Source organism: Sciurus carolinensis, chromosome 12, assembly GCF_902686445.1.
Source record: "Sciurus carolinensis chromosome 12, mSciCar1.2, whole genome shotgun sequence".
Lineage (NCBI taxonomy): Eukaryota > Metazoa > Chordata > Mammalia > Rodentia > Sciuridae > Sciurus > Sciurus carolinensis.
The window spans coordinates 76,140,226-76,166,147 of NC_062224.1; the positions used below are offsets into that span (position 1 = coordinate 76,140,226).

Consider the following 25,922-nt stretch of genomic DNA (forward strand, 5'->3'; position numbering starts at 1 on the left):
GTGTGCTCCTTCCACGAGTTGGAACTCGAACTTCCGGTCCCAGGGTCCCCGCCTACAGTTCAAACTGGGAAAATGGCGGGGGCTTCTGAGTCAGTAACTATTGCCCCTTCGCAGGAACAAGAGAGAGTGGCCGGGCCAGACAGCCAGGTCTCAGTCCCAGCCAACCCCCGAGAGGACTTCCGAGTGCGTTGCACTTCGAAGAGAGCTGTGACCGAGCTGGTAGAACTGTGCGGCCGCTTCATGCAAAAGCTCGGAGACACGCTGCCAGAGGAGATTCGAGAGCTCGCGCTGCGAGATGCGCAGTGGGTACGGTCCCTGTTTGCCACTCATTTGTCACTCCCTTACTCTGCACCCTGGGTCTCAGGGCTAAGAAAGACCCTACTCCAGGCCTCAGCGGAGTTAATACCGCCCAGGCTGCTGTAGAAGTGGCCTGAGAAAGGCAAGAGGAGAACGAAATAGATGCTAGTATCAGCTGGGCGGAGTATTGTTTTTTACTTGGACCTGTGCTGTCCGGAGCAAGCGAGCTGCGTATGTAATTATAAAAGAAGAAACAGGCGAAATTAGTTGAAATAAAATGTTTTCTTGAATGCAGTATATCCAAGGTACCATTTTACCATCGACAGTAACGATATACTGATACACTGAACGTGATATTTTACATTCTTTTTCATATTAAGCCTTTTAAACTTGGTGTCTTATATACAGCCCATCTCCTTTAGGATTAGCAATGTATTTTCAGTGATCAATAACTACGAAGTGTCTAGTGATTCCCCTGTTGGACGGCACGGCATATAATACATTCTGAGGAATTCTCCAAGAGAGGGTAATCCTGGAAGTGAGTCACTTGGCTTTGGCCTTTTGCTGTTTTAGAACATCTTATTAATAGATCAAAACAGTTTCACTATAAGTCTAAAATAGATGAAGAGGATACATGTGTTGGTTATAAACTTCACTAATTTTATAAGTTAGCCCTTATAACACATTTTCTCTTCCTTTTTCAAATATTTTGCAAACCCCTAAGGATGGTAGTTTGTGGAGAAAGAAAAGAAATTGAGGAATTGGTGCCTATCATAAGGAAACACAGAATCTATATGTAAAAAAAATGATTAAAATCTTATAATACAGCACATTGGTGAATATGAATGATCACAGTGCAGAGTAAAAATAGAGGTTTAATGGAAGAAGAATGAAGAATACTCTTTGTGTCCCAGAATGATGGTGCTTGCCTATAATCCCAGCTATTTGGGAGACTGAGACAGGAGGATCACAAATTCAAGGTTAACCTAGGCACTTAGTGGAGAACTTGTCTCAAAATAAAAAGGATGGGGATGTAGCTCAGTGGTAGAGTGCCCCTGAGTTCAATCTTCAGGATTTCCAGAAAGGAAAAAAAAAAAAAAAGAGAGAGAGAGAGAGAAAACTCCTTAGGTTGTAATTCTGTATTCCAATTTTGTCTGCAGTGGTTTATGTCATTTCCTCTTTGTAATAAAGGTAAGAATAGAAGTATACCTCAACACTTTTTTAGTAGTTTTATGGAAGAGAACTGCAATAATTAAATAGAGTTTCTTTGACCCTAGGAAATGTTAAGAGACTTTAAATATTTAAGTACCTTACATAAAAAGAATGTGGCTTAACATTTTATATCCTCTTTAGTGAGATCTTAAAGTCAATTAACAGGATAAAGTTTTGAAGACTTAGACTAACTATCAAGGAAATTAACTTGTGGTTCATTTTAAGTAAGAGTGGATAAAAGAAGCTTTAATTATATTGATGTATCGTCTAAAACTGTATAATGTAGTATATATTTTACAAAAATAGTACTGGTAGAACTGCAATGAGTATTACAAAGACAATTTGTATTCTAAGATAATTCTTGCAAGTCCATACATAATCTATAGAATATATATTTATAATTATCAATTATTTGATTTATGCTTATTTTTAATTATAAAAGTGGTACAAAATGCAGACTTTTTTAAAAATTCAAACAATCGCAGAAAGCAAAATTCTTCTTTGACTTTTTTTCTCATCCCTCTTCAAATTTTCCTGGAGATAACTATTTTGGAGAGTACCTGGTAGGGAGTAAACCTTACCTTTTTATGGTTTTACTCCCCCTTCTGTATTTGTTTGCTTGCCTGTTTACCTAAATAGTGTCATGCTGATGAATTGTTACTGATTTGTTTTTTTTTTTAACTAAATATGTCTTTGACTATTACCTGTCAATGTTATGTAGAGATGATAATTCTTTTTAAGTACCATCTGGTGTGGATACTTGTCCATTTTCCTAATTTTGAATTTGGATTTTATTTTTTCCTTACCTTTTTATTATTTTAAACAGTACTGAAATGAACATTCCCTACCATACAGTGTCCATCCTCTTTAATTTTTTTTTAATGAAACTATTCCATTAGGATACATTGCTATAAGTGAAGTTGTTGAGTGATAGGGAATATGCATTAAAAATTTAACATTGTTATCAAATTCCTTTAGTTTGTTATTTTGTATTGTGTTATGAACATTTTTAACTTTATAAAAAATTAATTACTAAATGGACACCCATTTATTCATTATCAAATCCAACAAATTATCCAAATTTATTACACTTGCTATTTTAAAACAAATTTCAGGGTTTTCTGGTCATTCCATCCCTAAATACTTCAGTGTATACCTCTAAAAAAATTGTTCCTTATAAAATAGTATTAATTTTAGTTTCTTTTAAGGATGTTTTAAGGATGTTCATTTTCCCTCTTGTTGACAGTGGCATTCATTCTGCAGCACTAGTACCCCTGGGGTTCAATTGAGCCCAAATTTATTAGCCTTTATTTTTAATTTAATTTACGTTGTGTTTGTTTGTTTACAAGATTATTCTAAAATTATGTGGCAAATTTTCTCACAGGTACTATAATGGCTGTCTTAGCTAAAATGGCTATCAGTCCATCTCAGTGACTAAAATGGAATTTTACTTCATTGAAAAGAAAAAATGCACTAATAGGCTAGTCTGCTACTTTTCTATATACCCTATCACAAATCTGAAATTATATTGCCAAAATGTTTGGATTCAGTATTTGAAATTTTTTTAGTGACTTGACTACTGTGAATTTATTGCAGACCTTTGAATCAGCTGTACAAGAGAATGTTAGCATTAATGGGCAAGCATGGCAGGAAGCTTCAGATGATTGTTTTATGGGTACGTGTCTTAACTTTTCCTTCTGTCATTAATTTCTGTTTTTTTGATAGCTAATTTTATTTTGAATGTTGTTTTATAATCCCCATTTTCATTATCACTTGTTTTTAGTTCTTTATGTGAATTATAGGAATAAAAAGAGGAAAGTAACATAAAAGACTATTGAAGTCATGATTTGGAGGAAACACAGTAGGTACCTTGATCTATCATATATGCTCTCTAGTATTATAAACAGAATTTCATCTGATTAATATTCAAAGTTTATTGGAAAATATTGTAGTATTATCCCTAGATGAAGAAACAGGCCCAGAGAATTCCTATAATTCCTTATAAAGCAAGGATTATTTTTGCAAGTGGTCCTTAGAGTGGATACTGAAGTACCCTTAGAAGTACTACACTAGTACCAAGCAAAGGATGAGGTCATATATTTGTAAAAGTCTCCTTAAAAAGACAGAATATTTTCTTGGCCTAGCAAGTTAGGATTATATCCTAACTAATGATAATATGTCTAAAGACCATTAAGAGAGAGAATGGTCAGTGTAGAAAGAAAAAAAATAATAGAAAGGGAATTATCAGTTTAAGAAGAGAGGCAGAATTCCCCTTGCCAGGACAGCAATGTCCTGAGAAGGGCTACCTTGACAAGAGAGCCAGCATGCTTAGTATGTCCCCATGGTGCTATCACTCAGTTCTGACTAGCATAGCTTGATGTCACTGCTTTATGTTCATATTATTGAGTTATACCCTTGAGCTGACTCTAGCTCCACCACATAACTAACTCTCTGTGGTTATAATTTTTCTTCTCAACATTGAGATAATACTTCACTCTGAAGACTTTACTGTCCAGTCCTTGGGATTATAATATTTAGCTCTTCAAAGTCACCAAAATTCACTTTTTGGTTTATATATTAAAATGAAAAAAAAAAAAAAAAAAGATTGCTGAATGTGGTGGTGCATACCTGTGAGGAGAGGTAATTGAGGATACTACAGTATATTTTTACTTTCTTCCATGGTTACCTGTTAAATGCCAGGTCTTATACCAAATGCTGGAAAATTGAGGAACAGACATGGTCCTTACATTTAGGAACTAATCATTTGTGGAAGGAAATGGGGTGTGGAAACTCTATGCTCTTTGGAAAGTGGGAGAATACCTCACAGTAGGTTGTTAAATAAAATGCATTAATAAATGAGTGTGCTAGATAGGAAGTAACAAGGACATCTGAAACAAAATAGCATGTGCAAAAGCACACAAGAGAGATGTGTTTGGAAAATATCAGAAGTGCATTGGAAAAACTGATGGCAGATGTGGCCAGAAAGAGAAGTTGAGGTTAAATCCTAGGACCCTTGAAGGATTTGCTAAGGAATTTGTACTTTATCATGTAGGCAATGGGGAATCAGTGAGGTTTTTGTTTTTTGTTTGTTTGGTTTTGTAGTGCTGGCCACCTAATCCAGAGCCTGGTCTGTGTCAGGAAAGCACTCTACCATTGAGCTACACCCCCAGCCGTCAATGAGGTTTTTAAAATAGAATTACATGCAAAGGCTTGTGTTTTAGAAAACTAACTGCTGGCTGTATAAAGGATGAATTGAAGAAGGGAGAAATTTAAGGCAGTCAGACCTTAGAGAGTTTGTTGCAATAGTGCAGCAAAAGATGGTGAATATCTGCACTAAGACATAGAAAAGGATAGGTTCAAAAGATATTTAGAGCTAAGTGTGGTGGTACACACTTATAATCCCAGTGGCTCAGGAGTTAGGCAGGAGGATTTTGAATTCAAGGTATCAGCAATTTATCAAGATCCTGTCTCAAAATAAAGGGTCAAAGATATGTGTAGTTCAGTGGTAAAGTATCCCTAAGTTCAGTTCCTAGTACCCTCCCCAAAAGAGAGATTTAGAAAATAGAATTCATAGAATTTGTTTTTGATGTAGTACATAGAAACAGTAAGTAAGCTTTACAAGGACAGAGGTTTTTTGACTATTTTATTTACTAAAATTTCTAAGAGCCTAGCACTTGAGATCCTTATGTAAATGAGTGAGAAAACAAAGAATGGATGAATGAATGAATATACAAGTGAAACCAACCTCTTCTTCCCTTCCTCTGTAACTACCCTGAATGGACTTAGTTACAGGAGAGTCAAGTTTAAGATTTAGAACATAAGTTCCTTGAGAACAGGAACTGTGTTTTTCTCCTCACGTTTTCAATTCTTAACTTGGCACCTAATAGGTGCCTGTTAAGTGTTTGTTAAATTAATGAATAATTCATCTCTGTTCAGATTTGTTTATACATTTCAGTTTTGCAGCTTTTATCCTTAGGTGGCGCTGAGAGACCATTTTCCTCCCTACAAAGATTTAGCTGGGAGACCTTTTTTTTAAAAAACACTGGTTGTGGAATAGTACATTATTCTTTTCCAGCCAGTATCTTAACTTTTTCTTAATGGATATATTAAAATTTAGAGCTGTTATTTATAAATAAGTATTCCAAATAAGAAATGTCTCTCATAACACCCTCTAATTTAGCCAGGATTGATGGCACATGCCTATAATCCTAGCAGCTCAAGAGACTGAGACAGGAGTATTGAGAGTTCAAAGCCAGTCTCAGCAAAAGTGAGGTGCTAAGCAACTCAGTGAGACCTTGTCTCTAAATAAAATACAAAATAGGGCTGGGGATGTGGTTTAGTGGTTAAGTGCCCCAGTATCCCTCCCCGCAAAAAAGTAATTTAGTTGGATTCAACAGATATTTATTACATGAATGAAAGAGCATACCTGATGTACTTCATTAATCTTTAATATGCTGACACACATCATATGTTTCAAAAAAATACATGTTTCAGACTTCAGACTTCCTAACAAAACTTCTACTCAATAAAATAAATAGATCCATTTCTAGCATAGACTTTGACACAACAGAACACATCTGATGTAAACCAGGTAAGCTGAGGACCTAGTTTTTACTCTTCAAAATTATTTTCAGAATAAAGTTGATCAGATCACCTGTGTTCATTTCATCTAGTGTCATTTCTGGGCCCTGTCTAGACATACTGAATCAGAATTTTTGCATTCATAAAGAACCAGGTGATTATTTTTTCTGCTAAAGTTTTTTTTAATACCTTTATTTTATTTATTTTATGTGGTGCTGAGGATCAAACCCAGTGCCTTGTATGTGCTAGGTAAGTGCTCTACCACTGAGCTACATAACCCCAGCCCTAGTCTAAAAACATAGGAAAGCATCTAAAAAAATAATTTTACTGAAATGAAAGAAACTCTAAAGTCATCATGACTTTCATTTTTTTCCTTCCATCTATCCAATTGAGTATTTTTTTCAGATTTAGCCACTCCATTCAATGCTACTGTCACAGCTTTGGTTTGGCATAGAATAAAGTCAAAACTTGTTAATACCTCTGATACTAAATGCCCTGTATAGTCTAGGGTTTTGTTTGTTTTTGTTTTTCTTTTCAGCACTGGGGATTGAACCCAGCACCTCATGCATGCTAAGTACTTGCTATACTATTGAGCTATACCCCAGCCCTACAGTCTAGTTCTTAAATATTTTTTCATTCTTTTTACCTTTAGTTTATGTTGCAGGCATTTAGAACTTTTCTGTTTCTCAAAGACTGTGTGTTTTTACAAATACTGTTTTCCTCTGCCAAAAATGCTTTTTCCTATCATTTTTTCCCCTACCATTTTTTATCCAGTGGATTTACAGTTATATTTTGTTACCTTCTTTTTTGTATTAAGAATTGAGCCCAGAGGTATTCTACCACTGAACTATATCCCCAGTCCTTTTTATTTTTTATTTTGAGACAGGGTCTCACTAAGTCGCTGAGGTTGGCCTTGAACTCACAATCCTCCTGATTTATAGTCTTCTGAGTTCCTGGGATTACAAAAATTTACCACTGAGCCAAGCTCAAATATTACTTCTTTTTAGAAGTTTTAAACTCCAGGCACAGTTAATGTTTCATCATTCTGTGTCCTCATGACATTTTGTTCATACCTCTGTTATAGAATTACAATTATCTGTTTCTTGGGATCCTATTAGGTTAATCTTTATATTTCTCAAGTTTAGGTATCATTTCTTACTGGTGCTCAAAAATGGATTGTTCAATGAGTAAATGAATTAATCACCAGAGTAGTGATATCTGTCACCTTGCCATATTTGTTTTCTTTAATTATTTGTGTTTTCTAAATTTAGTTTACTTGTAACAGTTTTCCATACTAATATATACAGTGAGTTTTAAGAAACTCTTTAGATGTTATTTTTTTTTTCTGAAATAGATTCTGACATCAAAGTACTTGAAGATCAGTTCGATGAAGTCATAGTAGATATAGCAACAAAACGTAAGCAGTATCCCAGAAAGATCCTTGAATGTGTCATCAAAACCTTAAAAGCACAACATGAAACTCTGGTAAGATGATTTACCTTTAATTTTTATGTATATTTACCACAACAAAAAAATTAAAGTATATGAACCACATGGAGACATTTTGTTCTCTCTCTCTTTCTTGCCTCAGTCAGTACTATTTATCTCTTTTAAGACTTATTCCTGATCTAAGTCATACTAAGTGGAACACAACTGATATTAAAATTGAAATTGGAGATGGAAGACTGATGATGACTTTATGATTTTGAGACCAAAAAAGGAAAGGAAATTTATCTTTTACACTTTTCTTTTCTCATTTGTGCTTGGATTTGTATATGTTGGTGTATTTTGGAAGACACTCTAGTTAAATTGGTGGAGAAAATGGTTTGAGTACCTGTTTATATCACTGAAATTCAAAATTTGCTTTATGAATTGTATATAATTTTTTTTGCTTTAAAAGTCAACCATCTAGGTCATAAGATCAAGAAGTCAGCTCCTTCAGGCTGAGTTCTTTAGACAGGCAGAATTATAGGGCTGCTTCTTCCAGTTCCTGTAGATGTTAGTGACTGTGTTACACCCTTATCTTTTCAGATTAGGACTGGAATAAATACAGAGTAGGCCCACAAAGCAAATTAGATCTAAATCTTCCCTTAGGGATTGTGGAGAAGGTTTGCTGGGAATGGCAGTGCCCCTTGAGTTAAGAAATCCATGCTGCTTTTATATTATTCTGTAATATTTTCCTTCAGTATTTTAAATTAGCATACTTTCACATGCAAGTCTTCTAGTCATCTCCCTTTCAGGAATTGTTCTAGGGCATTAAAGCCTGGGTTTTATATTTTAAAACACTTTAGTCATCATTCTATGAAAAAAAATACAAGCAGATCATTTGTTTTTCTTCCATAGCAGTTATTCCTCAAATACCTACTCCATACCACTTTAAAGTTTCTTGAGGAAAAACATTCCAAGTGTCTCCCTTCTTGCCTAGGTGAGGTACCACTGTCCTTGCTTTAAAAGTGAAGTAAAATGGATGGAGTGAAGATACTAAAGAGTTCGTTCTTTCTTTTCTTTTTTTTCCCCCTTCATTTTTGAAACTCTTTTTTTCTCCTTTTGGCTTTGGGCAGGAGTAAGAAAGACTATTTTTTTCTTTCTTTTGGCTTGAATTGTGGAATCTGCCAGTAGTTCTAATATAGTTCAAGTGTTAACACGGGATATGTAGATTTTAATGTGATGATGTGGTAGCTTAGCCATCATTTAGAATTGCATTTCTGTGGAAATATGAATTTTGAGATGTCCTAAGTGAACTTTTAAAATGCAGTTGTTCATAATTTGGAGACTGCCCTGTATTTTAACACAACATTCAGTCTCAGTGTTTTTAATTTGCTTTATTGGTTTTTCTGATTGCATCTTTTTTATGGTGCTATTTCTTAGTGTATGCGGTAGGTGGCAGTACTATAAAAGATATAAATTGGACTTCCTGAACTCACACCTTTTTTCCTCCCTTTCCTACAGATTTTGGGATCTAAAGTGTATTTTTCCCCCTTAAAAAATGATACTATTGATTACTTAGTATATTTTTTTACATTAACTGAAAGCTAATATCAGACATTGTGTGATTAGATTGTCAATTTTATTTATGCTATTGCAGAAGCAGTACCAACCTGCTGTGCATCCGTTGGACCTAAAATATGACCCTGATCCAGGTAAGGCAGTGTTTATTTATGATAAAAATGAAGCATGAGCTTGTGATTTTTATGACTTCTTGCTGTTCTTCTAAAGGTATTTTTTGTGGCCTTTGAACCTAGTTCTGTTTTCTACTTACATGTATCCCTTAAAACACAGAAAAGTAAAATTGATACAAATAAACATATAGAAATACAGCATGAGAATTGCCATTGCCTAAAATATGGGTCATACATATTTTTAAATGTTTCTGTTCTCACATTTTAAAACTTTATCAATTTTCCTAACAGACATTTTGAAATTTCTTTTGGCACTCAAAAATGCCATTTCTGAACTATTAGTATGAAAAAGACTAGCTAAATCCTTGATTTATTTGTATGGAATATTTATGCTTATGGCTTTGAATACCCTATCTTTCTTGAATTCTGAACTCTTTTTTTTTTTTTTTTTTTAAACATATCTCCCTCCCCTGCCCCAACTTCCCAAATCTCCTAAACCAGTGGGATAAACTACAAAGGACAAGTACAAGCATCAAAAACTGCTCTGAAGTTGATTAAAATCACAAAACTTGCTACCTTTTAAAAACTGACCTAGGACTTAATGCTTAATTATTATGGTTCACCAAAAATGGGTAGTTTCCAAATGCAGTGGTTGACATGTATTTGTTTGATTTTGCACAGCATAAAAACAGTGATTGAAATTTGTGTCATCAAAATGCTCAAGTATCCCTTTTTAGACATAGTTAATTTTCATCTAAAGAAACTGGGTAACCTTTTATCTAGGAGGGAAAACAGACTTATTTAAATAATCCCAAAATTCTGGTTATATAGCATTAGTATAAAAATCTTCTGTATCATATGATTCTAATCTCAAAGTAAGGAAAGGAATAATTAGTATATATCTTTGGAAAAATTTATTGTTTTTTCTTAATCATATAAATAATACATGCACAGTTTGTGCTTTTAATAAACATAAAAATAAGCATAAAAAAGTTTAAATCACATGAAAGTACATACTCTAAATAACCACACTTAACATGTTTTAACATGTGACCAGAATTAGGATAAATTGTTTGATATCTACACCCTTAATCCATCAGCAGATCCTGCAGCCTTTATCTTGAAAACATTCCAAATCCAGCTGCCACTCACTAAATCTACCTTTTAATACCTTGTTCTGTTCACCATAGGCTTTCTCTTTCTCTTTTTTAAAACAGTGCTGGGGATTGAACCCAGGGCTTTGAGTGTGCCAAGCAAATGCTCTACCACTGAACTACATCCTCAGTCCTCACCATAACCTCTTAGCAGGACTACCATGATAGCTTCCTTACTAGTCTCCTTTTAAGTCCCATTTTTTATACCATATCCAGAGAATTCCTTTTAAAGCAAAATCTGATTGTCACCTCTTACTTAAAGCCCTCCAATGATTATACTTCACCTATTCTAGGAGGTCCCCAATGATTTGGTCCTTGGCTGCTTCTCTGATATCATCTCTGACCCTGGAAATCTCCCTGTCATCCTTGCTTACTGTGCTTCAGTCACAGTAGCATTCTTGCTGTTTCAGGATGTTCCAAGCACACAGTAGTCCTATGACTTTCATGCTTGCTGCTTCCTCTATCTGAAACACATTTCTGTCTGAAACTACCTGACCAACTCTCATTCTTTCAATTCTCTGTTCAAACTCACCTCCTCAGAGGGATCTTCCCTGACAGCCTGTGTCAAATTCCCTTATGACCCTTGGTCATACTCTGTCCCCTTAACCTGCTTTATTTTTCTCTACCACTTACTGATATCATTTCTATTTATTATTTTTACCCTTTCTTTCCCTCCTCTTTCCCATATTTTAAGCTCCTTATAGGCAAGGACTTTGTTTTATTCACTTCTGTACTTCCTAACTCTAAGGCATTACCTGACTTAGCACACTCAAGAAATATTAATGCAAAAATTGTGTAGATGAGCTTATATTATATGTTCTCTTTTTAAAATCAAGATTACCAGGCTGGGGGATATAGCTCAGTTGGTAGAGTGCTTGCCTCACATGTACAAGGCCCTGGGATCAATTCCCAGCACCACAAAAAAATATAATAAAATAAAATCAAGGTTACTGTTTTTTTTTTTTTTTTCTTTTTGTTTTGGTGTCCTCTCTCCCTTCCCCTGCTACTCCTTTAGATACTGAAAGTTAAGCTGATATGAATCCATTTATCCATTTTTCTCTGCACACGTAATTTTACAGGAGTATGTATAAACTGAACAATTTGGGGGCATAATTTATTTTGCATAAAAGAGATTCATGTATTCATATTATTTGCAATTTACTCTTCTAACTTAAATTTGTGGTGGAAGTCCTCCAGTTGAACTGGCATAGATCTAATCTTGTTTTAAATTGTGGTTATATTCTAAATTTTGTTATTTTTATAGTTAAGGATATTTGTTTGTTTGTTTGTTTTTGTTTTTTGGTATTGGTGATTGAATCCAGGGGTACTTTACCACTGAACTACATTCCCAACCCTTTTTATTTTTTGAGACAGGTTCTCACTAATTGCTGAAGGCCCAGATAAGTTGCTAAGGCTGGCTCCAAAGGCAATCCTCCTATCTCTGCCTCCAGAGTCACTAGGATTATAGGCATGTACCACTATGCCTAGCTCTATAGTTACGTTTTTGTGCTTTTAATAAACATAAGCTTACTGTAAAAATTAACATAATTAGACATTTTAAATAATTAGAAATAATATAATAATATACCATAGCCTCTTTTCCTAAGCCTACCTGATTCCACACGAACCTTCAAATATGCAACTACTGTTAGGAGTTTGGTATGTCCAATTTTATGTTTTTATCAGTGCATTTGTACACAAGCAGATAAGCACAGGGGTTTTTAATTTCCTTACTTATATAAATATCACACAATACATTCTGTCATTTTTTTTTTTCACTCAACAATATAGTATACAGTTCAACTCCATGGTTTTTATTGGTAATTTCTTCACCCATGGACAAATTTACTTATTTATTTAGGTTCTAGTTTTATTTCTAGATCTATGACCCATCAATTTTATTTAAATGGGATTACAAACACGTAGTTCTTGGGTTTTGTGGAGAATTGATTTTGTTCCTTGTTTTCTCTTTCCTCCCATCTTCTGCTAACATCTCCCTATATGCTTTTACATCTTGTAGAAAATCTTTACCCTAGTCCTTCAATTTTGCTTATCAGTTTTCCTATTTTTATATTATTCTTATTTTTAGTTTATAATTTATTTTTCTTTCATGATGTGTTTATGATTTCCTTTAGCTATTAGAGAATCCAGAACTTTTTTTTTTTTTTTTTTGGTACTGGAGATTGAACCCAGAGGTACTTTTTGAGCCATATCCTCAGCCCTTTTTTATTTTTCATTTTGAGATGAAGTCTCACTAAGTTGCTTAGGGCCTTGCTAAGTTGCTGAGACTGGCTTCAAATTTGGGATTCTCCTGCCTCAGCCTCCCAAGTCTCTGGGGTTAGAGGGGTGTACCACTGCACCTGGTGATCCCAAGCATTTTGAAGTCATCATCAGGTTGCTCAGTTTTAATTTCATCTGCAGTAAGTTCCTCTCCCTGACATTAGTTATATCATCCATCTTTCATGTTTTTAATTTCTTCACATACATCAGAATTTTGATTTCCCTGCTTTTCCTGAATAGAATTTTTCTTGTGCTTATTTTCCTGTCTCTGCTTTCATCCCTCTCTGTTCAGTAGTTTTGTGGTTGCCTTCATTTGGCTTCAACAATTCCAGGTAAGAACCATATCTTAAATTGGCCCATGTCCCACTGTAAATACATGTGGCCTGGTCCAGGTCCAGACCTTAAAGCATTATTTGCTTCTCATTTTTTCTCTTATAGATTTAAGTAAGTTTCAGCTCCTGACACTGATTGATGGCAGAATGTTTTTCAGCCTCTTTTTCAAGGTGGGAAAACTCACCTCAGGCCTAGTTTCAAAAGTGAAGTGGACACTTTCCATTTTTTTCTCTTTTGGAGCACATTGAACCCCTTTCATTTTTGCAGGAGACAAACTTCTGGCTACCTTTGCCTTGCATGGTCATGAGTGTGATCCACAGCTGTAATGTCTGCAGCTCAGGAGGCTGATACAGGAGGATTACAAGTTTGAGGCCGGCCTCAGCAATTTAGCAGGACCCTGTCTCAAAATAAAAAGGGTGGGGGTGTTGCTCAGTGGTAAAGCACCCCTGGATTCAATCCCCAGTGCTGATAGATAGATATATTGATTGAGTCTTTTTTTTTCATATCCAACATTATTTGGGGCAAAGATAGGGTGTTTTGTGAACTACCAAGACCAATTCAACTGAAAGTCTAGGATACTTTTTGAAAACACAAATCAATTTTTATTCCTCTACTTAAAATCCCTAAATATTCTGATTTAAAAATATACATACATATATGTAATAAACTTCAAACTTCTCAGCATTCCCTTACATGATTTGACCCTTACCTACCTCTCTAAATCCATTTTGGGCACTTTCCTTTTGACTGTACCCCCCCCCCCCGCCCCATTGCTTGCACTTCTTTCAGTTCATTGAAAGTGCCTCACTTTCACACATGCTTCCTCTCCTCTTTCCACATTTTCTTTCTCATTTAAATGCTACCTCCTTGGAGTTCTTTCCTAACCATCTTAATTAAAGTTAGTCTCCCTAGATCTTTATCATAACATCTGTTATATTTCTTAAATAGTACTTGTTATAATTTGTGTGCTTCCTTGTTTATAGTCTCTTTTTCACACATGGACACAAAACTGAAAGTTCCATGAGTTTTTTTCTCCAATATATTTACATTACATGTAGCCAGTATAATAACACCATTCTTATAAATACTTAGGCGTGACTATTGCTCATCTGTCCATTTACTCATACATGTTGAATGTCTACTGTGTGCCAGAACTGTTCCCAATTTGGAGGATATAATGGTGAGCAGTATACAAAATCTTTGCTTTGTAGAGCTCACATTCTAGTGGAAGAAGAAAAGTAATAAATACAAAATAAGTAAGTGACATCAGTGCCAAAATAATGTATTTAGGTGATAGGAAACATATTTGTGTGGTAATAGTAAGGAATAGGAAGGAATTTTATCTGGTGACCATCAGGAGGAAGAACTCTCCAAGCAGAGGGAAGAGCTAGAACAAAGTTCCTAAGTCAGGAATGAGCTGGGTGTTTATGGAACAAAGTCCATTGAGAACAGTGAAGTGAACAGGGGTAAAGAACTTTACAAGGTAAGATCAGGGGTTTAGCTGAGGCCAGATAAAATGAGTGAGGGTAAGGGGTTTGATAATGCCTTAGAGAGACATTACAGCACTGAAGGAAGTGGCAAGGTGTGTGTGGGAATGGGGGCAGAGGATTTTGTCTACCAAGCAGATCTCTTTAAGTTCTAGAAAATCATAAATCAGGGCTTAATTTTTGTTTTAATTTTCACCAGCAATGCTGTTTTCCTATTCATGGTTCTAATTCATGATTTTAGTTATATTCTCAGAAACCAGTACAAACCAGTCATCCTGTGCTATGTGATCTTTCTTGTTCATATGCATACCATACATTGGAAATAGAAAGGAAACACTCAGTTAATACATTTTTGCTGAATTCCTGAATTCGTACTGCTTTGGAAGTTCATGTTTCCTACTTTAGTCATTGCAATAACCCAAAAGCAAAACTAGGCTGATTACTCAATCTTTCATTTCTACTTTTTCATTTCCCTGTGTTTTAGAAAGCAGGCAACTAGGGAAGGCAGCATTCTCAAGGGTGCTTAACTTCCACATTTTTAGGGGCAAACTTCTTTTTAATATTCTTGCAGTAATCTACTGATTAACTGTCTACCAATAAAATGTGGTTCTCATTTGTCAGTAACAACCTTTTATAATTCTGTTAGTATAATGAATAATTGCCTCTGTCTTTTCTCTATCTTTTCTTTTTTAAAAGAAAGTCCTTGAAATTAATTTGAAGAGATACTCTCTCCTTCTTTTTTTTCCTTTATTCTTCTTTAAATATGTGATAGGGAGCTATTTTAAAATTCGTACAGTAGCCTTAATGATACTTCAGTTCTTTACTAACCTTACAAGCAGAGGACTTAAAGGCATTTCCTCTTCTTTCTTAATAATGCTGTCTTTCTTAGGCCATTGCTACAATATTTATAGATAGCCATGTACTTATAAGTAATTATGTTTCATAAGTTCAAACTCTGAGCTTTGGAATTAGAAATGCAATTTTTTAAAAAAATTATAAATTATTAGAAATGGATAAATTTATAGGTTTCCCCAAAAGACTTGTTGAACCTACAATGTAACTGAAATACTATACATTTGTGATAAAAAATAATTAGGACTATTAAGTGCATAGTTCTACTATGTAGGATTTCACAGGGCAAAGTTTGAATTCCTAAACTTTGGATCTCACCATTGTTTGTGGTGAAGAGGGTAAACAGTGGTGCCATGAAGATTTTGTTTTTTTGTTTTTTTTTGTTTTGGTACTAGGTATTGAACCCAGGGGTATTTTACCACTGAGCCACATCCCCAACCCTTTTTATTTTTTTATTTTGAGGCAGGGTCTTGCTAAGTTGGTTAGGGCCTAAGTTGCTGAGACTGGACTTGAATTTGCTATCCTGTGTCAGCTGCTAGAATCACTGAAATGATAGGTTTGTGTAACTATTCTCAGCAAGATTGTCTTATCAAGGCTATTGAGAATGATTCTGTCTATTCTATCTTCTGTGTGGCCTGGACTAGACATCTACATGTGAGACATTCTTAAATTTGATTTTATATTGGGAGTACCTATATACTCTCACAGTTAGAAAATGTGAAAAATTCACTTAGCGTAATCTTCAGTGAGGGAGTGAGAAGTTTGTATATTTTGAAATTTTCTGAACAGATATTAATGTTGGAAAATTATTTATTATTGCTTTATCAGACAATGTATTCACATATGTAGTGATCATTTTAAATTGTGTGTCCTCCCACCTTGTCTCTTTTTAAAAATCTTTGGTTCTGTTCTTAAAATTATTGATACTGCTTATTTTTTTGAATGCAAAGGATTTAATTTACTTAAAAATATTATAAAATTAATAGTTAAAACATTTTCCTCCATAAATTGCTCTATTTTAAATCTCTACCAGGCATAATTATTTTTATTTTAAGGTATTTTCCATTATGTTGGAGCTAATTTTCTTTTTGCAGTGCTAGGGGTCAAATCCAGTGTCTTGTGCATGCTAGGCAAGCTCTGTATCCTGAACTACATCCCCAGTCCTGTTGGAGCTAACTTTTAAACATTTCTTAACTTCTGTTCTTTGGAAGATAGTATAATTTCCAGCAAAGAGTATTTGGGAAAATTACATATGGAATATGGAAGAGCACATGCTTTGGATTCTAGGAGACATAAAATCTAATTCTATTCGATTATAGATTCATTTCTCAGCATCTTTTTTTTTTTTTTTTTTTAATCTATTAAAGGAGGCAAACAAAATCTGCTTGCCTTACAGGGTTACTAAAATTACTTAAGATTGATTGGTATGGCATCCCATACTACTATGGGAATGGGCTAGCAGGGACTAGTAAAAAAAGCCTTTGTGTTGTATTTCTTTCCTGAAATCTTTCCTTTCATTGTCAAATTTCTTTTTTTGTGGGGGGGGGAGGTACCAAGGAGTGAACCCAGGGGCACTCAACCACTGAACCACATCCCCAGCCCTATTTTGTATTTTTATTTAGAGACAGGGTCTCACTGAATTGCTTCTTTGAACTCCTGTCTCTACCTCCTGAGCCGCTGGGATTCCAGACATGGGCCACTACGCCCGGCCATTGTCATATTTCTTAATAAAATGATCTCACCAGTATTAATTTTAACCAAATCTGTCATTCTTGTAAATAATCAGTAGTATTTAGTATTTATATTGTTATGACTATGTAAATGTTCTTCAATCTGAGTTAGGTAATTATTACTATGTATTTCTTTCTTAAATAGCTTTATACTCCCTTCTGGAATAATTGCTTTTTTGTTCTTTTTGGTTTGTGTTCTCTTGTCTGTCACTGTTTTTTTTTTTTTCCCAGACACTTCAGGTTATCAATCAAATCCACTTTTAAATCCTTTTTCTTTTCTTGGAAATAGGCCTGTGGGAACCTTCCACCTTCCTATTCCAATCTGAACTAGCTGCTCTCTAGGCTTGCTGAAGAGCTTTCATCCTATCTGTTCCTTTCATCATTATTCTGGGAATTTCCTTTACTTATCTCCTGTTTTGGATCACATTTCCTGGTTCCTGTTTTCTCCTATTTCTTGATTTATTCCCTTGTTTTGGTATAGCACATCCTCTACCACCCACCTCCTACCTCTACTCTCCCCAAGCACCAAATTCTCTTTTAAGGCAGCTCTCTTACAGTGCCTGTGATTTTCTTTTTCCTTCAATTTTCCTGTTGGATTGACCTCACACTTTGGTGCCTTCATAGCACCCTCTATTATTAAGATCTGGAAGGTAAAGGAATACTGGAGTTCTCCTTGGAGCAGGTACTGCCCCCTAGTGGTCCTTTTGAAAAAGTTAGGGGGCATTTTGGGTTACCACAGTAATGAGAAAGGTATAGCTGGCATTTTGTAGTCAGATCAGGGATACAAAATGTCTTATATTTCCTATATAACTTTAGAATATCCCTTCAGACATTCATATGTGGCAGTCTATAATTATCCAAACTTAGGACCTAACTGCATTTTATATACAAACCCAAACTACTTTTGCATTGCCTGGTCAACAGATGGAATGTAGCTGTTGTTCAGCTATATAAGTTTATAGACCAAAAAGTAATTAGGGGTTTTAGGAATTCTTTACATTAGTCTTTGATAGCACTTAGTCTTTAAGAATCCTTCCAATTTTTAGAGAATCCTAGTGAAGCCTTCACAAATTGATGAACATAATCATTGGTACTATTAATAAAACATTAAACAGAATCTCTCAGGTAATAAATCATTTTGTAAACCATGTAATAACAATGAAGAAGATAATTGCCTTACTATGTAAGTAAAAGTAAGATAACTTTCTACAGTAAGTGCTAAAATATATTTTATTCATTTTGTGTGTGTGTGTGTGTGTGTGTGTGTGTGTGTGTGTGTGTGGTGGGATAATGTGCAGTGCACAGCTTGATGAATTTATGCACACATACATATACGTATAACTGCCACCTTGATTTAGGTATACAGTATCTGCATAGTTGGAAAGCAGGATAAACTTAGGTTTAAGCACTACATTTTCAAATAATGTGCCCATTATGTTTTTATTTATACAACAAATTTAATTTAAAATATCCAAAGAATCTGAAAGTATAAGGAAAAGACTATTTATTATTATTTTTTTTTAGATTAACAATAGGGTCTATTGCTTTAAACTAAGTATTTTACCTGAAAAAGCATATTGAAGTTAAAGAAAAAGATACTGAGTATATTATTTGAAAATGGAACTAACACATGTGTATCCGGTTTCCCAACTTTATAGAAACTCTGTATAATATTCCAGTGTTCCCCAAAGTTTCCTTATACCTCTCTTTAGTATTCTGCTTCCACCACAAGTGATCACTTTTCTGACTTATATCATTATAGATGTGTTTTATCTGTTCTTGAATTTCATATAAATGGAATTATACAGTTATGTATTCTTGTGTTGCCTTTAGCTCTGAGTTGTTTCTGTGAGATTTCATCTATGTTTTAGAGTAGTAAAGTTTTTTTCATTGTCGTGTAGTATTCTGTGTATTTATAAATAGTTTATTTGTTCTTCCATTGATTGTCATTTGGATTGTTTGAAGATTTTGGCTATATGAATAGTGCAACTATGAACATTCATATGTTGTTTTTACACTCATTTCTTATGGGTATAAATCTAGAAATTGAGTTTTTCTGTCATATAATAGGCATATATTTTAATCTTTATAGCTACGGCAAAAAAGTTTTCCAAAGTGATTGTTTAGTCAGCTTTTTCACACCTGTGACTAAATGACCCCACCAGCACAATTGTAGAGGAGGAAAAGTTTATTTGAGGGCTCACAGCTTCAGAGGTCTTAGTCCATAAAAGGCCTGCTCCATTCCTCTGGGCTTGAGGTGAGGCAGAACATCATAACAGAAGAGTGTGTGGTTGAGGGAAGCTGCTCACATGGTGATCAGGAAGCAGAGTCCTCACTTGTCAGGTACAAATATATATCCCATAGCCACACCCCAATGAATCACTTCTTCCAGCCACACCCCACCTACTTCCAGTTACCACACAGTTAATCCCATCAGAGATTAATCCACTGATTAGGTTAAGGCTATCACCCAATCATTTCTCCTCCAAACCTTGCATTGTCTCACATGTGAGATTTTGGGAGACACCACATCTTTTTTTTTTTTTTTTTTTTTTTTTTTGAGTTGTAGATGTTTATTTTGTTTGTTCATTTTTATGCTGTGCTAAGGATTAAACCCAGTGTCTCAAAGGTGCTAGGCAAGCACTCTGCCACTGAGCTATAGCCCCAGCCCAAGACACCACATCTTAAACTACAACAGTGGTTGTATCAGTTTATACTTCAGTCAGCAGGCATGGTAGGTAGTTCTATTTGCTTCACATCCTTACCAATACTTGATATTGTTAGTGTATCATATAATATTTGCTCAGTCAAAAATTGAAAATTCACCATGGTTTCGTATCTTTAGGTTTATTTGAAATTTTAAATGAAGTCTGTTATAGTTACAAAGAAAATTATATAAGTCAGAGTAAAGTGAAAGGATTATAGTATTTATTGGCACATATTTAAAAACAAATCACTGTTACTCACCAATTACTATAACAAATACCTGAAATCAACTTATTAAAAAAAGTTTTCTGATATATGGATGCTAATTCACAATAAGGGGACAGATAAGGAAGAATAGAGGTACTTTATATTAGGTAGAGGGGAGTGAAGCAGGGGGAGGTGTGGGGGTAGGAAGGATAGTAGAGTGAAACAGACATTATTACCTCATTGCATGACAGGTCAATCCTACAATATGTATAATCAGAAAAATGAGAAATTACACTCCATTTATGTATGATCTATCAAAATGTATAAATGCATTTTGTCATGCAACAAATTAGAATTAAAAAAATTTAAAAACAGTTTATTTCAACTCACAGTTTTAGAGGTATCAGTCCATGGTCAGTTGGCCTCATCATGGCACATCATGGCAGGAGCATGCAACAGAACAAGACTTCTCACCTAGTGGCTGGAACGCGAAAGACAGAAGAGGAAGGTTCTGGGGTTCACAATCCCCAGTGACACCTCCTAATATTTTCACCATCTTCTAATAGTGCCAAGCTGGGGACTAAGCCATTTAACACATGGGTTTTAGGGAACATTAAAGATCTGAACTATAGCACTTGCTGAGAATTTTAATTTCCACCTAGGATAGGCCTTAATATATTGATTTGAAAATTGCTCTCATGTTGTATTAGTTATCAGATGTGACCTAACAATTATCTAAAAAAAGGTAGTAAAAGTGTACAGAAAAAACAAATAGTACACTACAAAAAATCAATTAAAAAAGAAGGCAGTAACGAAGGAACTGAGGAACAAAAAAGGTTTAATAATATACAAAAAAATCAGATACCAAAGTGGTAAAAGACCTTCATTATTGGTAATTGTCATAAATATAAATGGATTAAGAACTCTAATTAAAGGTAGAAGTTGGCAAATGGACAAAAAAGACATGATTGAAGTGTATTCCATCTACGAGAAAATCATTTGAGATCCAAATGCATGAACAGGTTGAAATTGAAAGAATGAATTAAGATATTCCATGCAAACAGTAACCAAAACAGAGTTCTTATTGGGTTATATGTAGTTTCTAATTGATAGATCTTCTGAATTGATTGACTTCCTTTTATCAATATAGTCTTTTTGATAATAACTTTTGACTTAGAGTTTATTTTGTCTGATATTAGTATAACCACCATAGCCTCAATAAAATGTGATTGAATATCTAAGTTCAAAAATGTTTTGCTTAAGTATTAGTCTGTATTTATTCTAAAATGTGATGATAGTGTTCAGAGATGTTACATATCATGGTAGATAAAATATAGAACAAACATTGAATCTCTTTTAGGGGCACACACTATTAGGATTGCTCATAATAGAATCTTGTCTAATATCTTAGGCCTCTAACTCTTAGTTTTACTCTACTGTTTTAATGTTCTATATAGTCTTTTCATTTATCCAAATTAACTTACTAGTATATTCGTTGTAATAGATTACAAGGCAATCTAAGGAAGATTAAGCTAAGGCAAATGGTCCTAACAGATTTGTATCCAGGTAGCATCTGAATGCCTTTATGATTTGCTATTTGATTAAAAAACCTAAAATATTGCTTTGATTTCTTTGCAGGTTCTCGCATGGAAGGTCTGAAATGCAGAGGGGCGACCATAGCTAAGGAGATCAGTGAAGCCATGAAGGTAAAAACTGTGTGCATACTAGTTATTTACTGTCAATATCCATATGTGTTTTAGTGTACTGCAACTGTAATTCTTAGACTTTTAATAGATGTTTAATAAACTTATCAAGCATCAGTAAAATTCAGAAAACCATTTATTAGGTACATACTATGCACCAGGTATTATGGTACATTAAAGGTTGGTTAGACTTTTGGGTTCTGAGTATTAGCAGTCCATTAGATGATTCTGTATAATAGAACCAGCTAACATTTATTGTTACTTGGAATGAATCAGACATCATCTAACTGCTTTACATTTATTACTTCATTTAATCCTTACACTAACCCTGTGTGATAGGTACTCTTTCCCCTATTTTATAGATGAGGAAACTAAGGTACCAAGATGCTAAGGTTGCCCAGAGAAGTAGCTGGACCAGGATTTAAACCTTGACTATTTGACTCTAGAATTTATATTCTTTTTTTTTCTGTGGTGCTTAGCAGTTGAGCCCAGGGTCTTACAAATGCTAAAAGGACATAGTCTACCACTGAGCTCCCCACCCCACACCTCACCCAGAATATATACTTTTAACCACTATATTACACTACTATATAATATTATATTATGTTATTTTACTATTATATTATAGTACTTGTCCAACTGGAGATTCTTAATAGTACTGTAATGAAAATGTTTATAGTTTGATATTTATTTTATCCAAACAGGAAAACATTTGGATTTCTAGTATATGAAAATTAATTTTAAACTCCTTCAGAATCTCCCTTGTTCTAATGTTAATTTTCTGTAACATTCTTTTGAGGTTTGGATTGATTATGTAATTTTCTAATAATTATTTCTCTCTCAGCAGTTCTTGATAGGGTGTTGGCAAATTAGGGTAGGCCAACCTAAAATTCAACCTGCCCCATTTTTATAAATAAAATTTTATTAAAATAACATAGCCATGTCAATTCATTCACTTATTGTCTGTGGTTTCTTTCACATTACAACAACAAAGTTGAGTTCTTATGATACAGATGCAAAACCTCCAGAGCAAAACTATTTACTTTGTGGTCCTTTACAAGAAAAATGTGCTTATTCTTGTTCTTGTACTTTGTAAAGTACTTCTTAATCCTAAAATACAGAATTTCAGACATTAGATCCGTAGCTCTAATATTCTGTTATTCCTGTTCTATTGAATTTAATTTTAATACCAGGTATTATAGGATAAGAATAAATTTTTCTAGTCTTAGCTTTCAGTAAAAATCCTTCAGCTTAAACAGTTATTTTGAAGATAAAAGATGACCCCAAGAAAAGAGGTCTCAAAAAAAAAAAGCCTTGGCCTGAAGACAGTGCTGTGTCCATCTGTGTTTGTGTTCCAACCTGAGATTAATGTTGATTGTTAATTTTTTAAGGCTCTGCCTGCATTGATTGAACAAGGAGATGGATTTTCCCAAGTTTTGAAGATGCAGCCTATCATTCAGCTCCAGAGGATCCACCAAGAAATCTTTTCCAGTTGTAGAAAAACAGATGCTAAACCTGAGAGCTTTGTAACACAATTGGAAACCACACCAACAGAGACTGCTTCTAGGAAAACCTCTGATGTGGTACTAAAAAGAAAGCGATCCAAGGACTGCCCCCAGAGAAAATGGTATCCACTGCGGCCAAAGAGAATTAATCTGGATACATAAGCTCTTTTTGTTTGAGAATACAGGTGCTGCCAGTGTTTAGATTACCATCTACTACCTAGATAGGACTTCATTTAAACAACAAATAACTCTTACTAGTGAGTCATTGATGCAAATATAGCAAGTCTGTGCTGGGATATGAGGTAATATTGTATTATCATTTCATTTCACCTATAGTAGGTGAAAAGTGTTTTTAGGTTTTTTTTTTTTTTTTTTAAAGTTGTCACAAAACACATCGTGAACATTAAGAGTAAAGATTTTTATTTTCCTTAAATGCCATCAACTCGTGGCTACCTTGCAGCTTTTGTGGAATTGTGTAAGTAATGTATTCTGTTGGTTTCCTTGATGTGCATATACAGGGGAGCCTGTGTGATGATTCCTTAGGTGCTGAAAACAAACAAGTTCTGCACAGGAGCAGGTGCATTTTTTTTAGATGTAGGATTTTGCTTATTTGCAGTGCTGTGGGTGGAACCCAAGGCCTTGTGCATGGCACATGTGCTCTTCCACTCAGCTACAGCTCTAGCCCTAGCTGCAGTTTCATTTATCAACTTAATGTACGAATGACAAACTGGCTTTGAATTTGTTATTCTAAGGTCAGCTAATTTGAATTTGTGGGATTAATTTTGGGCTTTTTGGTTTTGTTTCAGAAGACAAAGATGACATTATTTGTGCAAGAATTACTCTTCAGAAAAAACATTGGCAGGTAGCCAGTGTTTTTTGCCCATAATTTTGTTTTTCATGAGTATTTAACATAATTTGACTTGGAAACTAATAGTTTTTTTGTTTGTTTTGTTTTGTTTTTAGGATTCCTCATTTATTTCTTTACACATAAATTCTTCCAGTTCAAAGCATATATCAGATTAACTGGCCAGTTGTCATTCTACAATAAATGTAATAATACTGAACTATTCAGTTAAGGATGTTTATATGTCAGATATACAATCATTGATAGAAACCTAAGAAAAATGTATTACGTATATTTCTTAACATTTAACTATAGTTTCTTATAGCACTTATGGTGTCTCTTATAATATGCAGTATAGGCAGGACCATATAACTTACCATGTTTTCCCTTTTGATGCCTATAATATTTTTCTGCATTCCCAGAGGAATTTACTAATCATGGCTTAGATAATTTATACATCTGTTACTCATAATGTCTTAATAATCATAAATGTCCAGATTTGTGAGACCTTTCTCAATGAAGAAAGCTTATAAAGCCACTTTATTGCATTCTTGCATTCTGTACTTTAATGTTACAGTTTGATATCTGTATATTTGTATATAGTGATGTTTTTAATTAAAATAATGTACAAAGACTAAGACCTTGATCTGTGTATTTTTAAGTGTTATCTTAGGTATTCTTGAGCTCAGTTTTAGTCAGTACCCTCATGTCAGAAGATATTAAACTTCACTTTAAAATTGTTTTGAGGCTACAAAATATTGTTGTTTTTACAGTGCTATCCTTTTCATACTATTGTTGTAGGGCAGAGTCCTATTGCAAAACTGAGGCAGCACACAGACCCTCCTTCTTGCAGTCATGCCAGAAAGATTTCAGAGAGTAACAGGCATGAGTTTATTAGAAGGGATAGAAAACTGGAAGAGGGGACACACTCAAGGGAGAGAGTAGAACTTCTCAGAAGAGGGATGACATGCCCCTCTGGCTCTCCAGTTTTATTGGAGGTGGGGTGGGGGTCCCAGGGGAATTTCCAGAGAGTCATGCCCAGGTCCACCTCTTGACTTTTGACTGACAGTAGGATGATGTCAGACTTTCAAGTCCCCACTGCTGTGACAACTCTAGGTCACTTTGGCCCATGCTGACCAGTTCTAATTAGAATCTTGCAGATTTTATGGTTAGAATTATCTTGATCTCCCTGAGTTCTGGGATCTGGTCTGTGTAAGGGTCACAGAAGTCCTACCCCCGCAACCCCTTGCAGGGGTTTGTATTCTTTTTATTGGCATTTCGGACCAGCATTTCTCCTGCAGATACAGGTTATTTGTTGAGGAATGCAACATATCCCATCAACTTAAGCCAGGCAGGGATGTAGGTAAATTGCTTCTTAAAAAGAAACATGGGGCTCAGCATAGTGGACCTCATTTATAGACTTATTTCCTTAACCTCATATATCTACCACTCACATCTGGCTATTCCCTATCAGTATTAAAAATCTGTATAATTGGTTCCACTTTGGAAGTGCCCAAACAAAATAAAAAATTGTTAACTCAGATGATATAACATAATTTCATTTTAATTTTATAAGAAAATGTTCCCACCTTTTAAGGGATGCATATTGAGATACATAGAGTTAAATGACATGATGTCTTAGATTTGCTCTGAAATTTTTCATTAAAGAAAGAAGGAATAGATTAAGCAAATGTGGTAAAAATCTTGATAATGCTGAATCTGTGTAATGGATGTTTAATTTTTCTAGTTTTGTTTCTGGAGATGTTTATAATTAAAAAATCTTTTTTCCTATCTAGTTCCTAGACAGACAGCTCAGGCTTGAAATCTTGAGAGCCCATGTTTAACTATACAGTAACAGCAGCATTTAATATAGAAATGCCATTTGGAAAAGATAATATTTTAGATTATTAAC

The 25,922-nt window shown here is 34.5% G+C and overlaps 1 protein-coding gene across 1 annotated transcript; it reads left to right on the top strand.

Annotated features, from left to right (window-relative positions):
• The first annotated feature begins 23 nt into the window (after positions 1 to 23).
• Positions 24 to 24,644, top strand: Nsl1 (NSL1 component of MIS12 kinetochore complex). Its single transcript, XM_047521182.1, has 6 exons — positions 24 to 306; positions 3,106 to 3,184; positions 7,445 to 7,575; positions 9,176 to 9,230; positions 21,597 to 21,664; positions 23,053 to 24,644. The coding sequence occupies exons 1-6, from the start codon at positions 73 to 75 to the stop codon at positions 23,326 to 23,328; spliced, it is 843 nt and encodes a 280-aa protein (XP_047377138.1). The 5' UTR covers positions 24 to 72; the 3' UTR covers positions 23,329 to 24,644.
• Positions 24,645 to 25,922: the final 1,278 nt, after the last annotated feature.

Excerpts from the sequence above, each read along its gene's own strand:
- Nsl1 (XM_047521182.1), top strand. The coding sequence starts at position 73 with ATGGCGGGGGCTTCTGAGTCAGTAACTATTGCCCCTTCGCAGGAACAA. Across the intron at positions 3,185-7,444 it reads TTCAGATGATTGTTTTATGG|ATTCTGACATCAAAGTACTT; the intron begins GTACGTGTCTTA and ends TTTCTGAAATAG. Across the intron at positions 21,665-23,052 it reads AGATCAGTGAAGCCATGAAG|GCTCTGCCTGCATTGATTGA; the intron begins GTAAAAACTGTG and ends TAATTTTTTAAG.